The sequence below is a fragment of the Vicia villosa genome, linkage group LG6 (assembly GCF_029867415.1).
Source record: "Vicia villosa cultivar HV-30 ecotype Madison, WI linkage group LG6, Vvil1.0, whole genome shotgun sequence".
Taxonomy (NCBI): Eukaryota; Viridiplantae; Streptophyta; class Magnoliopsida; order Fabales; family Fabaceae; genus Vicia; species Vicia villosa.
Window position 1 is genome coordinate 129,606,583 of NC_081185.1, and position 16,628 is coordinate 129,623,210.

The 16,628-nt window shown below is 30.7% G+C and overlaps 1 protein-coding gene across 1 annotated transcript; it reads right to left on the reverse strand.

Moving 5' to 3' along the window:
- Positions 1-202: 202 nt before the first annotated feature.
- LOC131614660 (uncharacterized) lies at positions 203-820 on the reverse strand. The gene has a single exon (XM_058886220.1). The coding sequence runs from the start codon at positions 818-820 to the stop codon at positions 203-205; it is 618 nt and encodes a 205-aa protein (XP_058742203.1).
- Positions 821-16,628: the final 15,808 nt, after the last annotated feature.

Sequence of the window (16,628 nt, forward strand, 5' to 3'; positions counted from 1 at the left end):
ATATGGACCAAACATAGCATTACAAATAATTTTGTTTATGCCACCAAAATGATTTTTTTACACTAATATTCTAAAATGATAGAGATTATTTTTCAAAATAATTATTAAAAAACAATTTATTTTAATTGAAGACAATGACTACACTAAGATCCATGATGCTTAACGCTACATAGAATTATTTCTTCATAAATAAAAACATAAATCAAGGCATTAGGTTCAAATCAATGTTCTTGGATGCTTCCTCCGAAACCAAATCATTGTTCAAGTCAATCTCAGCCCTAATAACTTGTCCATTCACAGTGTTTTGATCAATCTGTGGATTATGCAGCACTGGACCCTGCAATTTCCCAGCATCATTTCCACCATATGTATATCCGCATCCACCGGTGTATGGAACAATCTTGCTTAGACGCATTCCTTGTACGCCATAATATAAATTATCACGAGGTTTATTCAAAGCTTCGACAACTCTTCTTAGTGACTCCTCGCATTCCTGGCAGTTTTGTTTTCCACTCAATGCTTGTGGAGAAACAAATTTTCTACGACAAAAGGCGCACGAATAAGCTTTTTGATATCCTTTACTCGGATCAATGATAAATCCGAAGAGAAGGAATGGCGAAAATTCTTTAGATGAACTTGTTGATTCATCTACACCAGCATTGTTTCTAGGGCTCTTTGAATTCTTAGTTTCAGCATTTGGTTCGTCTTTCAGCGCCATCGTCTTTCGCTTGTTCGGATTCTCCATTGTTTGTGAATTGGTAATTGGTTCTTCATTCACTTTCTCCTTCCCCTTGTGTGAATCTTGATTAGTGTTGCTCATGGTTGAAGGAGAAAATGAAATGCTGTGTATTTTGGTGAAAATTACTGTGAATTTAAATACATGCATTAAGAGGATTTAGATGGTAGGTAAATAAAATAATATAGAATGAATCTATTGGTCTTATATTTGTATTACTTTTCTCTTTATTTTTATAAAACATAATTTATTGTAATAAATAAATTTAGATTATGGTAAACAAGTTTAATTTTTTAATAAGTAAAATAGTATTATAAGATTCCAGTCAATTACAGAAAATGATAAATAAAAGTACATGTTACAAATAGGTAAGAGATAAATATTAATGGTGGAAAATGAAATTCTAAATTTTGAATTTATTGTAAAATTTATGTATAATCTAATAATTTTAATCTATAGATTGTAAAAAATTTAGATTTAAACCTGAATCTTAAATTGTGTGATCCTTGTATTCAACTATGCGTGTTTACTCCTATTAGTTTGTATGGATGTTTTTTTATATAAAAAAATAAGTTTAAATAGTGTTCTAGCTCCTGTCCCCTTATGTTCATTTCTTGTAGGAATTGGTCTATGTGGAACTAGGGACATTTGGCTCACAGCCCTAAAGTCTTTCCACCAAATCACTTGTGTTACTTATATAACTGCAATTCATTTGGATATATTACAGGTAATTTTTTTGAAATAGATTTTATTTTGTTTTGAATTTTGGCATTAATTATTTTTATGTTCTAATAAATAATAATATACAGTAATAAATCATTGCAAATATTTTATTAAATATTTCATATTTATTGTATTAGTAGTAAATTCACTTATATTAATTTTTATATTAATGTTAAGTTTTATTTAAAATGTTAAATAATAATAGTAAGTTTTATGATATTTTGTTAAACAATTTTTTTAATAATAATTAAAATATTTTGTGTTGGAAAAAATGTGTGCGCTTTGTTTAAAATATTAATATTTTAAATATTTTTTCATTTATTAAATATTTTAACTATTTAATATTTCAACTATTAAACTTTCAATTATATAGTTTATTAAAAAATTAATGAATAAATTAACGAAAAGTTATAAATATAAGAGACTTTAATGAATTAAATATTTAATAAACTAAATATTTAACAAAATAAATATTTAACAAATTAAATATTTAACAAAATAAATATTTAAAAAATTAAATATTTTTTACTATTTAATCTTTCAATTATTAATATTTAAACTATTAACATTTTTTTAACCAAAACATTAACATTTTAAAACCTATTTTTAAACTATTAACGTTTAAATATTTTTAAACCTACCATTATTATTTAACATTTTAAATAAAACCTAACATTAATATATAAAATATTCATTATATACATTAAAGGGTTAAATATGTATGTGGTCCTTATAAATAACTCAAAATTCAGTTTTAATCCCTATAAAAATTTCCTCAAAAAATGATCCCTCTAAAATTTTCTATTCTTAATATTTGTCACTGCCGTCTATTTGATTTAACAGAAAATGACGTAGCACACATGGACGGACCTACATTGAGGCTAAGTGTGGCTTTAGCCACACCAAATTTGTTCATTTTTTCTTTTATGTATATACATATACACCAATAGTGTAAAGTAGTTTTACACTGTTAGTGAAATCATAACAGTTAATTATTGTAGAAATTTGACTTTTTCTTTAAATCATATATAAAGTATTTCTTTTTAAGGGTTGTGCATGATGCATTGACCGTGTAATATATTTTTTACACTGACAGTGCATTGACCGTGTAAACTAATCTCCTAATTTTTTTCTTATAGTAGTATTTTAAAAATGAGATCAGTCATCAAATTAATGAGGGTGAATCATTGGTTTATTGGTCAAATTACTAGGTCATTGGTCAAACTGTATGACTAACTCATATTAAATTGAATAATTCTGTTGAATAAATTGGATAACTCAATTGAATAAATCGGTCTTCATAACAAAACTATATAGTTATTAAAATAGCAAACCAACTGGCTCAATCTCTAAAAAATCATTACACCTACCAAATTGTAAAATTTCAAAATTTCAAAATTTTACAAATTTATTCTTTAAATTCAAATTCTAAACATAATCATTACATACAACAAAATAGTATAAAATACAAATCAAAATAAATTTTGAACATAGTCTAATTGTATCATAAACCAAATAACAAAATAATTGTGTGTCTAATAAATTTAATTTCAAAGAGGAATAGTTGTTCCATATTAGTTTTGAAGAAAGTGTACTTATATTTTGATTTTAATTTTTTTATAAAAATTATCAAAATGATATCGTTTTGTCCGAGGAAAAAACATTTAATGTGTTGGTTTTCTAAAATCGTTGGTTTGTCGGTATTTATTAGTTATGTTAGATTATGACCGACTCTCACTAGTTTAATAACTTGTTCAATCCAATAATCAAATCAAATCAGATTGAAAACTCTTCTAATTCTTAGTCGTCTGACTGGTCTTGTCTTATTTTTAAAACACTATCACCACCTCTCAAATTTATTTCTCACTTTTATATTTGGTAATCCTTCATATTTGATAAACAATTTTCATTATAAATTTATTACTTAATATTATTTTTTATTTTTAATATAATTTAATTCATAATTTCTTTTATCGTTTAGCCACACCAGTATCAAATATCTGAATCCGCCTCTGGTAGCACGCCTTATGCTACGTCACTTAAAGATGACGTGAAAAAATGTGTTAGATTATGGGAGTTACAATCCTCCCTAAATAACTAAAAAACAATGAGAAACCAAATCCACAAACTTTATTTCTTCTTTCATATATGGCCTTAATGGTTGAATCATGCCATAACTTCTCAATCAATAGAGTATATTGATAAGCATATTTTATTCACCATTTTTAAGTTCTTGTAACAAATATATCTAAGTGAGCATAAGTCAAAGTTCTAGAGAGAGATGCTCTCTCTTCTCTCTAGAAACCGTCCCCCCAAATCTCTTGGGTTTGATGGTGGCCGCCTCCCACCTTCATGGTGGTTTCCTTCTCCCACTTTTATGGTGGTTATTTCCCTTATCTCCTTTATGATGGGTAGCATCTCTTTCACTCAACCTTACTCTCATGCTTCTACCAAATCTAAGTCATCTCCACCACAAACCACTACCAAGCCGCCTCTCTTTCTACTCACCCGACCGCCGCCGGAGCCACCACCACCAAGATCTAGTAAGGTTGTTAAGATTGTTGTTAACATCTCAAACTCAACAATGATGGTTGTTCCTCTCTCCACCAGATCTGCTCCAACTCTATTGACGCTCACTACTGCTCGCCCTCCACCAAAACCACCATGGAACCACTGCAGGTTGAAGTCTACGACTTTATCAGACCTATCTTTTTCTGTTTTAGTGTTTTCTGTTATTTGCTGTTGGTGTTGTCTTTTGGGGTTTAAGTATGCATTCCAGGTGTTTGATAAAAAGTCTTCAAAGAGCTTTGAGTCTTGGAACAACATTATCTCTAGTCATCAATTAGCTTTTGAACATTCTATAAAAGTGGACAATCTCGAGACCAAGTTTAGTCGAAATGGGCAAACACAAGTCAAAGAAATCATCCTTAATTGGATCTGGAAAAAGACAATGGATTCTCAGTCATATATTGTCACTATTGATGTTCTTGAGAAAGTGGATGGAAGGATGTTATGGGATTGTTTCTGGATTGATTGTGTCTTTTTAGCTTATTATCCAACTATGTTTATTGTCCTTTACTTCTATGTAATTGTTACTCTTAGAGAAGATTCAAGACTATAGATAGGGCATGTCCTATTTCATATGTGGCTTGATCATTGTAACATCAACTGGTTTATCATTTAATGAATGATGTTTTCTATCAAAAAAAAAAAAACAAATATATCTAATGTCAGCATAAAGCTAAAATAATAGCATTTAAATAATTAAAACTAAATAATGGAGATTATAACCAAAATGTAAAAAACGTGCATTCAATTTGATATAAAACACACAGACTAATTAAAACAGCATCTCGTGCTTCTATTGTACTATTTGTTAATCATCTTCATGACAACAATATAAGCTTTTTCCCCTAGGTTGGTCGCTCCCAAAATTGGGATAAAACATGTGCTTCACATATCAAAAAGAGAGGATAACTTAACAATTTAATAATTTTCCTCTGGATTAAATAGTTCTCATGAACAACTTTTGGATATAATATCTTGCTTACACAAAAAAAAAACAACTTTTGGATATATATGACATTTTTGGCCTAATTGAGTGCTAGCAGTCACAAAAAATTTTGGACTACAAAGAAGAAAACATGGCCAGCGGATAACTCAGACATTCCGATGTGGTAGCTGCATCAACTCAACCTCTCTGTCAAAGATAATATCATCATCTCTAGAATACAAAATTCAAACGATTCATACTCAACATTCTTGATGTCCAACATTGCTTTTGTTGGAGCAATCACGGCTATAACACGCTATTATGGTGTCCTGGGAAACTTCATTCCTTTGAGGCATTTCGTCAAACAATTCATGTTATATAAACCAAGACAATCAAATAGAGAAATTGATGGTGAGAACACAAAAAGAGAAACATGTGTGTGAAGAAGTTAGGCCACAAATCCAAGGCCAGCTTATAGCTTACTAGGAAAGCACACTCTACGATGCGCGAGCCCTTGAAATAAATTTAATCTTTCTCTTTCAAAAAATTTCTTTTCACAAACAACCCTTCAATAGATGGTTTTTCACGATCTAAATTTGTCTTCTTAGATGTAGGGTTTCTGATATAATCATTGTATCGATAGATTTGATAGAGTTTTGTTATGTTTTTTTAACAGGGAAAAAATTGTTTCTATAGAAATTGTTTTTTCCATGTTTATAAAATTGATAAATTCCACTATGAGATTGGAGCACGGTTCCTTGACCAATGAGAGTGAAGTAGTGAATAGGGATAACAAACCTGTTGTTGAGGATACGGATACTTAAGGCAAGAAGTGTATCGTTTTCCAGGACAAGGTTTTGATGAATGAGAATAACAATTTACAATATTTGATTAATTTAGGGAAGTTTAAAACCCCCGCAATCTAATGCTATTTTGTGTAATTGTTGACTTTAAGTGATGTGGCGTGTCACGTCAGCTTCCGTTAGTTCAAATAGACAGCAAGGAGTAAAATTGGGGATGAAAAACTTTAAGAGGACAATTCTTTGAAGAAAAATTTTATAAGAATTAAAACTGAATATTGAATTATTTATAGGGACGGAAAACATATTTAACCCTACATTAAATATGCCAACCAATTTGCTACTAATACCTTAAATATGCTGAAAATATTCATTATAAATGTGCTTTGCAAATAATAACCAAAAATCATGAGGAGCCTGGTGGAGAGGTATGTATCCAGCCAGTAAGATGGAGAGGAGGGTTTGAATCTTCATAAGATTAGTTTTAAAGTTTGCCTAACATATAGGGACCTGTAGCAAAAAAAATGTTTTTGGGACCAAATTCAAAAACTCTTATAGTATACCTTTTTAAATTATTTTGTAGAAAATAAAATATATTTTACTGAGTAAGTATTTTAAAGCATAGTTTCACTTCTGTTGATATTAATTTAATAGTTAATCTATACGAGCATATTTAATTTCAAATTAAAATTATAATCATAATTTAATTTAGTGTGGAAGCTAATAAACAAATTTACGTGCATAAAATAGTCTTAGGTGAGTGCGGGTCCAAACCGAACCAACACATAAATTATTTAAACCGGCTTATTTACAAGTATACCCAATTCAACCTGCAATAATCTATATAATTTTCGTTCGGGTATCGAATTTGAATTTTTCAATCCGCATGCAAATTCATTGACCCAACCTTTTAATGTGACATTAATAATTTTTTATTTTTTATTATTATTTTATATGAAAATATAAAATTAATTTTTACTGTAAATCATAGATTTTTCAAAGAAAAAATAAAAATTATTCAATACCAATACTACTATTATATCATTGAGTTTACGTAATTCTAAGATTAAGTATTGTTTTTATTTTCTTTTGTATTATTTTTAACTAAAGTATTTTATGGTAATAAATGGGTTTTGTGAAATTTTTTACTATTATCAAGTGTTATGTCGTGGAGGTGAATTTTATTAAACATTATATGATATGTTTCATCCAATTTGATTCTTAAAAATGAATGTAATTGTATTAAATTATGTTATAATTTTTTTTATAACTTGGAAAAAATTATCAAAAAAATATTTTTTATTTGAAACACAACCCCTGATTCCAACCCATAGATGAACGGGTCGATTTTGACTGTGATATTGCGGGTTGAACAATGAACCCAATCCATTAAAGTTTGAACGGATTGGGTAACAGATTAGACCAAACTTTATCCAACCCATAAATGAACTAGTAAATTTTTACCATGAAATTACGCATTGGACGACGAACCCAACACATTAAAGTTTAGGTAACAGGTTAGACCAAACTCTATCCAACCCAACCCGTGTACACCTCTAGTCTTAGGATCTACAACATTTTGATCTATCATAGATTAAAAGAATGTGTGGACGGATCCAAATCAAAACGTTTCTAAGCAGCCACTACTAGAAAATTGAGTTTTAGTTTACAAGAATTAGCATCGGCCTCCGACAACGACGTTAATGGGCTAACAAGCCATCCTATTATTTTCTTTTTAACATTATTTTTATTGATTATTTAGCCACGGCAAAGCCGGCGCTAACTACTTATTGGCCTAATTTTTAATTTATTTTTCCCTTTTTCCCTCTTATATTACGTTTGGTGTTTAACTCATTTTTTTTATTTCAGTTTTAGTGTCGGATAGACCCACACTGTGTATTATTAATTAATGATTAAATTAGTTATTTATTTAGTTTTCCTCTTCTTTTTTTCATTTGGCGCTAGATTTATTTTATTTTTTTAGTTAGCATTTTGTGGCGGCCTGATCGACGCTACTATTTAATTAATTAATTAAATAATTAAGTAATTAATTGGTTTTTTCCTCTTCTTTTTCAGTTTGGCGCTAGAGTAATTTTTTTAGTAATGGCGGCCTGACCGACGGTAATAATTAATTAATTAATTAAAAAAATTTACTATTCTTTTTCACAAGGTCCATGAACCCCCTATTTTTTTATTATTATTTTTTGTTTACTTTTAATTGATTAGTTAAATATTATTTTAATTAGTTGGTTATGTTAACTAAAATTGATTGTGTTTAATGGATATGCACTGACAGTGTAAAATAGTTTTACACTGTCATCCAATAGAAAATCACAAATTTGCCATGTCATTAAAAGTTTTTTAAAATAAAAAAGGGTTTTAATTGGATACATGGTTGTGATTGGTTGACAGTGTAAAACTATTTTACACTGTCAGTGCATCACCTATTTTCTCAAATTGATTAGTTTTGCTAATTAATTTTATTAGCTTAATTAATAGATTTAATCAATTTATAATTAATTGATTAATTCACTTGTCTATTTGTTTAATAGACTTGTATTTTAATTGTTTTATTATATCTCTATTCAACAAAATGTATCCCTCTTCCATGATGTGTAATAATTTTACCGCTTTTCTTTATGCTTTCATGTTACCTTAGCTAATTGTTATTTCAAGATTCACGTAAAATCAACCATTTTCATAAAAGAACAAAAACAAGTTTGATCCAACATCGAGCCCTTTTATCAAAATTAAACTTAAATTGAATGCAACGCGAGTGCTCGATCCAATATTGGCTATCTCTTCCGATTAACTCAAACTCTTCCCATAATCAACTTCAAACGCTTGATCCAACGTCTAGTCGTTTTTATGCGCGAAAATATTTTTCTTAAATAAACGGATTGAATGGATGAGCTGGAAGAATTTCCAACCTTATTTTCTAAATTAATCGGATACGATCAAAACACTTTTAATTAAGTGATTTTAGTTTAACTCAACAGACAGTAAACGAGCGAGCGGGAAGCATTTCCTACCTTTCTCACGAGTATCTGAATACAAGTCGCGTAGCTTGGACATTTGATTCTCACCCACTGTTAAAGAGTTAAAGACTAAACTTGTCTCACTCTTTTCAATAAAAGGATTAAACAGGCGCGCTGGAAGAATTTCCAACCTTTCCCTAAGTGTTTGAATACAAGCTGTATAGCTTGGACATTTGGCACTCATATCTTATAAAAGCAAATCAACCAATAAACTTCAAAATTCTTTTAAGAAGCGAGTATGCTTTATCCATATTGAAGTGGAACAATCAAAGGCTTCAGCCTCCAATAGCGAGCAACAAGCAAAGGTTTAATCACTCCATATGTATAAAGTGTCACTCTTTAAAAACAACCAACAAATATGTGGTTTTCTACCATGAACTATGAAGCTCTGATTTTTTTATTGCACTTGAGGATATGTAGGCACAAGATTTTGAAATCATGGCGGGCACAATAATGAAAAACCAAAAAAACCCTTTCTCGCTTAATAAGTAGAAGACCGCAAATGATTCACGCTAACACTCATTCGCGAAACTAACTAAATGGCAGGGCCGGCCCAAGGGCCAAGCTGCTAAAGCTGGGGCTTTAGGCCTAAAAAATTTAGGCTTAAAAAAGGCCTCAAATTTTTTTATTTAGGTATAAAAATATATAATGACATTTCAATTACATATATTATTCTAGTTGAATTGGTAAAATATAGACCTCTTTTCCTTTTGGTCTTTAGTCAACTCTTAACAACCACAAAATTAATATTTTGAAATACATTTTAAAGGCCACACTTTAAAATTTGCTTTAGGCCTCTAAACGGATTGGGCCGGCCCTGCTAAATGGGTCCTATTGAGTACAACAGATATGAGGGGTGCTAATAGCTTTCCCTTGCATAACTGACTCTCGAACCCCCTCTTAGTTGCGACGACCATGTTTTATTTTCTTTCATGGGTTTTATCAATGTTTTCCCTTTCCTTTGGATTAATAAAGTTCAATGGCAACTCTGTTGTATTTCGAGCGTTCCTTACGCTCGGGTATTTTTTGCACCGCGACACCTACTCACCAAGTAAATGGAAAAGTATAAGCTAAACCCAATTTCCTTTGGACCATAGAGAAAAGAGAAAAATTGAAATAGATTTCAAAACAAAAAACTTCATAATAATATCTCTAGATGTTAGTAAACTTTTATATGTTCATCATTGCAAAACTTCCAAGGAAATATGGGATTTTGTTGAAATGATCTACGGAGTTTCTTCAAGTATCAAACAAGAGGAAATTAACACATGCGAAGAAGATGTTACTTTTAATTGTCTTTCAAAATTTAGAAACATTGGTAATTATGTTGGAAACTGTATGACTAATAAATATCTAAGAGCTAAGAATTGGAAGTTTATCCAATCCTTAAATCAAATTATATGAGCCTTTATGAATTTCAGGAGAAATCAAGAAAGAATGAAATCATAAAGAAATTGAACAAGTTAGTTCAATTTCTTAAAGATGAAGAAACAACATTGAAGAATCATCAATTGCGTCATACTCTTAACGACCAACTCCAGTAGAGTCCTTCAAAAGAACTTATTCAAGATTTTAATGATCTTCGGAAGATTCAACATCAATTGAAGGAACCTCATGTTTGAGAAAATGTTGTGAAGAAGAATTATCTTCAAATGAAATCCTCGAAAGAAAGAAAGGAGGAGAAACATAAACCTCGGGGAGAAACATGAAAGAATGTTTTTCCAACGAAGACGATGAAGTTTTCATAAAAGAAACTTACGAGGTAGATATTGTTCAGGTACCTAAACCATCTTATGAACAACTATTTAAAATGAGTGGTCAGTTAGTTGAAGAAATGAGATACTAAAATAACGTTGCATAGGTCTTAGAGAATCATTAAGTTATCTTAAAGAAATCAATTAATCATTCAAGATAGAGATAACTAAGATAAAAAAAACTCAAAAGAAGAATGTAATCGTTATGTCTCTATGAAAAACTAAGTAATTGCTTTACGTAAAACCCTGGGTAAGTTTACCCAAGGAAATGAAAAACTTGACTTAATCTTATCAAGTCAAAGATATTCCTTAAATAAAAATAGACTAGGATTTAAAAGGGATAAGAAACCTAGTAATGGTGTAGATCACAAGGAAAGGAAGCATCTAGTTTATAAATGCACACACTATAAAAGAGTAGGTCACTTAGAACCCTTTTGTTTCGATAAATTGAAAAGGTAAAAAGGTAACAACCTTAAATCTTATGGAACTAATGCCCCAAGGCCAAGAAGATATGGGCACCTAAGGTGAAACCTTAGTGTTTTACAAGTATGCTTTGTATCTCAAAGCTTTAAGATAAATATTAATGAAGTTGTGCAGAGATAGAGTATACTTTAAAGTATACAACTTTAATTAATCCTTTTGATCCGAAATCATGTGATGATTAAAGTAGATAATACTGAGGGTGTCTCAACATTTATGATTCTTAGTGATCAATTAACCTCTTATTAGTTTGAATGGATCTGTCTGTAATGGACTTATTCATTTTGTTGTTAATAACAACTCTCGCATCCAATGATACATAGAGGAGGACACGCCATAATATGACCGGTGTTTCCCTATAAAGGAAGAACTTATCAAGATATCTTGATAGAATAGGTATACACAATTTTAAGTTTAATTGGATAACTTTGATTAAATCCTTAAAATAGTGAATTTAATATTTTACTCTTCTCAGTAAATTATTTCACTAACCATAAAAATGAGTATTTAATTGTTTTATAGTAAAGGGGTGCAAATAATGTTGAATGGGAGTATAAAAAAGTAGGCTAAATACCTTTTTTAGTCCTTTAAGTGTACCTCGGGGTCCATTTTGATCCCTCATCTTTAAAAAGTTCCAAATTGATCCTTTAATTATTCAAAAAGGTCCATGTTTATCCTTCCGTTTGGTTCTGTTAGTCAAAGTCAGAAAAAAATCTAGGTGGCATTATTTTATGCTGATGTAGATATAACATGAATAAAGGACCATGCATTTATTCCATTTATGATCTTGGATGCAAGACACTTGGCAACTAAACATCCAATGGCTCTATTTTAATGTTAATAAAATAATTAAGTTTTTTTTTTTATTTTGGAGATTTCAATTTAACGTTAATTTTTATTCCTAATAATAAAATACATTTTAATGTCACATTAATAAAAATATATTTTGTTTTGTTAAAGACCACATAACTTTTGTACCAAAAAAAATCACACATCTTTATCATTATCTTCTTCATCTTCCTACAGATTGACAATTTGTCTCTTCAACCTCGAGAATTCATAAGTGACCTTAAATCTCTAGAAATTTTCAATAAAGCATCAGTGGGAGAAGATATTCCTTAGAAAACTAAAAACCCATAATTTCTAAAACTCGGAAATTCTTCTTTTGTGTACAAATATGAACAACATCAATGGTGATGAAGGTTGTTGGTCCGGTGGTGGGAGAATGCGATGGGTATGGTGGTGGTCGGAAATGAGATGGGTATGGTGGTGGTCCAGTGATGAAGGTTAGTGGTGATGGACTCTTTGGATTTGAAATTGAATTTGGGGCTTTAGGGTTCATAATGTTGAAACTGCATTTGGGGTTTTATTGAGATGAAGATGAACACACGTACGAATTAATTCATTTGATTTTCCGCAAATCTTCCGCTTGGTTGTATAAACCCAGATTTACCAAAACTGATTTGGGGCTAAGGGTTTGATTTGCGTTTAATAAAAAATACTAAATTTCTAGATTTTTCAAATGGATTGTTGTTTTATCTTCATCAAAATTTCCAGTTTTTTTACCAAATTTTAGGAAAATTGACATAGAGGATAAATATGAGAAAAGAATAGACAAAGAAATGGCGACGATGATGACGAAGAGGCTGTTTTCATATTCTTTGTTGCTGGGTCACTATTGAAGTCTTGTGGTTGAAGAGGTTGTCTTCATTCTTGAAGAAGAAGACGGGGATGACATAGATTTGTTATCTTCAGCAAAATATAAGTATTAATTAGACATTAAAATATTTTTTATTAGAAATAACAATAACAAAATATAATATAATATGTTTTAATGTGATATTAAGAAAATATAATATGCATTAATGTGATATTAAGAAAATATAATATGCTTTAATATGATATTAAGATAGAATGATAGTCGGGAGAAATTGCAATTATTAGTGATAATGATCAAGATATTGTTTAGCATAAATATAAATTAAAACAAATTAAGTAATACGTGGAATTTAGTAATAGACATGTAGGATGCCACATAAGCAAAAGTTGACGCCGTTTGGAAAAAATGGACGGAAAGGACTAACATGGACCTTTTTGAATAATTAAATGACCACTTTGGAACTTTTTAAAGATAAGGGATCAGAATGTACCCCGAGGTATATACTTAAGGGACCAAAAATGGTATTTAGCCAAAAAAGTAACAAGTGAAGCACACTAAGACAAAAACAAAAATATGCTAAAAATGGGCCAGCCAATCAATTGACACTATGGTCCAATCGATTGGAGCATCGGAAAAATAAAAAAATGAACTTTGGAGCCATCAATAACAAATAGTTGGATGAGCATTAATTAAAGCGGTCATGTGCAATAGATAAATCACTAAAATTGAAGGAACTAAATTGATTAGCACAATCGATTAGATAGAGTCTATAAATAGAGGTGTTTTTATCAGAGTAGGGATCCAATCCATTTCCTAAACAGAAATGGAGGGTTCATTATTATAGTTTTATGTGTATAAAGTTAAATAAATATTAAATATGTGTCACATGTTTTTGAAATATGTGCAATTTACACATAAAACTATAGTAATTGACCCTCCATTTCTTTTAAGGAAATGGAGTGGATCCTTACTCTTTTTATCATTATTCTCATCTCATCATATCCTAACTTATGCATTAAATTAGAAATACCTTAGTTCTCTAAGTCATCAATCATCATCTCAAATGGCCTAAAAAAGAACCTGTTCTTCCCAACCATCATCATCGTACTTTTCCAAAGATTTTTCCAATAAAGCTTAAGAAATCAACTTCAATGGATATTATGGACTGCTCTTTCATGGACGCTTTCAACTTCGCCGACTTGAAGAATTTTGTGTTTGATAAACCTCAAGATAGGTACCTAGAATTAGTAATAATTTTCTATGTTAAACTCACCTAAAATGATGGTATCATCAACTCCGAAGTCAAGAAATATCCTATCACTATGTCTCTTGAAGATTTTGCTCAAATATGCAGCATACCCTTCATAAAGCAAAATTATGATCAAACTGATTCTCAAGGTAATGAATTTAAATTTTATATTAATGCTCATACCTTTCTCGTTAATCATTCTTCTAAAATACCATCTCCCTTCAATGTCGGTCTCATACGCTATGATTGTAGACTAACTCATTACACAATGAATAATGTCATTTTCCCAAGGAAAAGTAACTTTAGCACTCTCAATAAGTTAGACATCCCTTTAATTTGATTCTTGGACAACCAAGTTGAAAAAAATTAGGAAGATGTTATACTTCACCACATGTTGGACAGTAAAAGGAAAACATCACTCTTCAATATGCTGAACTTGTAACAAATTTTTTTAGCTACATCAATTATGATTTTAGTGAAAAAGCACCAAAATTCATGCACACAAAGATAGGGTAAGCAACAATAAGTAAAATGGGATATGCTATTCAAGGAAGAGAACATGTTCCAATGCCACCAAGAAGAGGAATACATCAAAGAAATAACGACTTTCCTTCATCATCCTCAAACACTCTCAATGACATCTATGATGAGCAAAGGAAAATGAATGCAAAGATCGACAAGCTCATCAAAAGAATGGATAAAAGAAACCAAATCTCCCCAATGGATTCAAGTGAGGATAATGATGATGATGATATGAACTAAGTGTTTCTTAGCTGCTTAGTTTTCCTTGTTTTAAAAGCTTATTTTCTTTTTATTGTTCTTTTTGTAATATCCCTTCTTGTATTTTAAATTCCCCAATTTTAATGAATAAAAAGTAATGTTTTCTCACTCCTAACTGTTTTATTTTCCTATGTTTGCATATTTAAATTTCTGCAATGCATGTTTATCCACCTTTTGATTTTGACAAATGGGGAGAAGTATACTCTCAGGGAGAGTAGAGTATACTCACTATTTAACTAAGGGGGGTTTAATTACTTCAAATACATATGTGTTATTTCTTTTACCACCTCCATTGAGAGATGTGTTATCATCATCAAAAAAGGGGAAATATAAAACCTTGTTTTGCAGGTTACTTTTAGGTGACATGCCTTTAAAAAGACGAAAACTTTTAATGATGACACCTAATGGTTAATAATGAAAACTAAGCAGTTAAATAGGTTAAAGATGCAAACCAAACTATTAGGGTTTAGTAAAGAACTTGACTATATGATGACTAAAGATGCAAGTGCTTATAAGAATGAAGCAATTGAAAAATACTTAAAGATTATGGAAGCCATGCCTTGACGCGTCTGAGTGAACATACTTTAAAGCATAAGGGCATTATCATAAAAGTGCATGGCTAAAGCGCACACTCACATAAACTCGCTTTCAAACTTATTTTTCTTAAGAAAATATTTTGAAAACATCTTGAAGTCGTGCCAAATGAGTTAGGAGCTGTCAAAATAGATTTGGGAAAAGTTTTGTTTTTGGCAATTGATTGGCACATTAACCTAATTGATGGTTCAGTTCAGAGAATTGGTTCTATTGGACAGCTTGCACCAGTGAAGGTTTCAGTTTGAAATTGTTTGCCTCAATCGCAGGTGGTGTGATACTTGAGTGTGGTTCAGCTCGTGAAGGAGCGGCATAGTGTCTAAGAGGACGAAGAGCAGCCATCCCTAACTTTGGGGTTAGTTGATCAGCAAAGATCAATTCCTGAGAAATTGGAATTGGTTCTACTTCGGGAAGATGATGAATTCGACGTCTTACGTTAATAAAACGTTCGATTTCGTTAGTTCGTTGTATTAATTCCCCTCCTTGTGAACGAGTATTTGGCATACAATCGTTCAAAGAAAAGGAACAAAATTGCCCTAGTCTCTACCGTGTAACAGTGAGTTACGATATCGACTTAAATAGTCCCCGGCAACGGCGCCAAAAACTTGATCGCGACTTTACGTGTCTATAAATCTGATAACTGCAAGTGCACAGTCGTGTCGTGTAGTTTTAAAAGATATCAAATCCACATGGACTATGAATCGATCTACCGTTATCTAAGGTAACTATGTAAAGGTAAGGCTACTAATATTTTGGTTGTTTCTAACGGGAAAATTAAATTATGAATTCTAAGAAATATAATAATAAATGGATATCAATATGTATTTCGTCTAACTTAGGTGATCCGAAGGTCCATTGGCTATGGTTCACATTTAATTAAAAATCTTTATTAATTATGTCGTTTAAAAGTCCTCCTCTCAAACTCTCGCTCTGTTGATTTAGACTACTATCCTAACTCGTAATGTACGCTCTCGCCATCCCATTAGATTTAGAAAAGCTTTTTGAAAATAACATATTTAATAAAATGCTCGCTTTATGAAGACGTTATCTACTTAAATCTCCTAGTCTCAAACTCTCGCTCTGTTGACTCGGATCATGCCAGTATTCCCTAACGTATGCTCTCGCTGTCCCGCGTCGGGTTTAAAAACACTTTTTGAAAGTAAATAAATTCTAATTAGTTTTAATACACTTTCGCCATCCTTAAAACTAATGTTCTATGTCTACTATCCAGTTAAATATCTCAAACTCTCGCTCTATTGATTTTAACCTTTATCAGTCCTAAAGTCTCAAACTTTCGCTATATTGATTTTAGAACTTTAGCAAA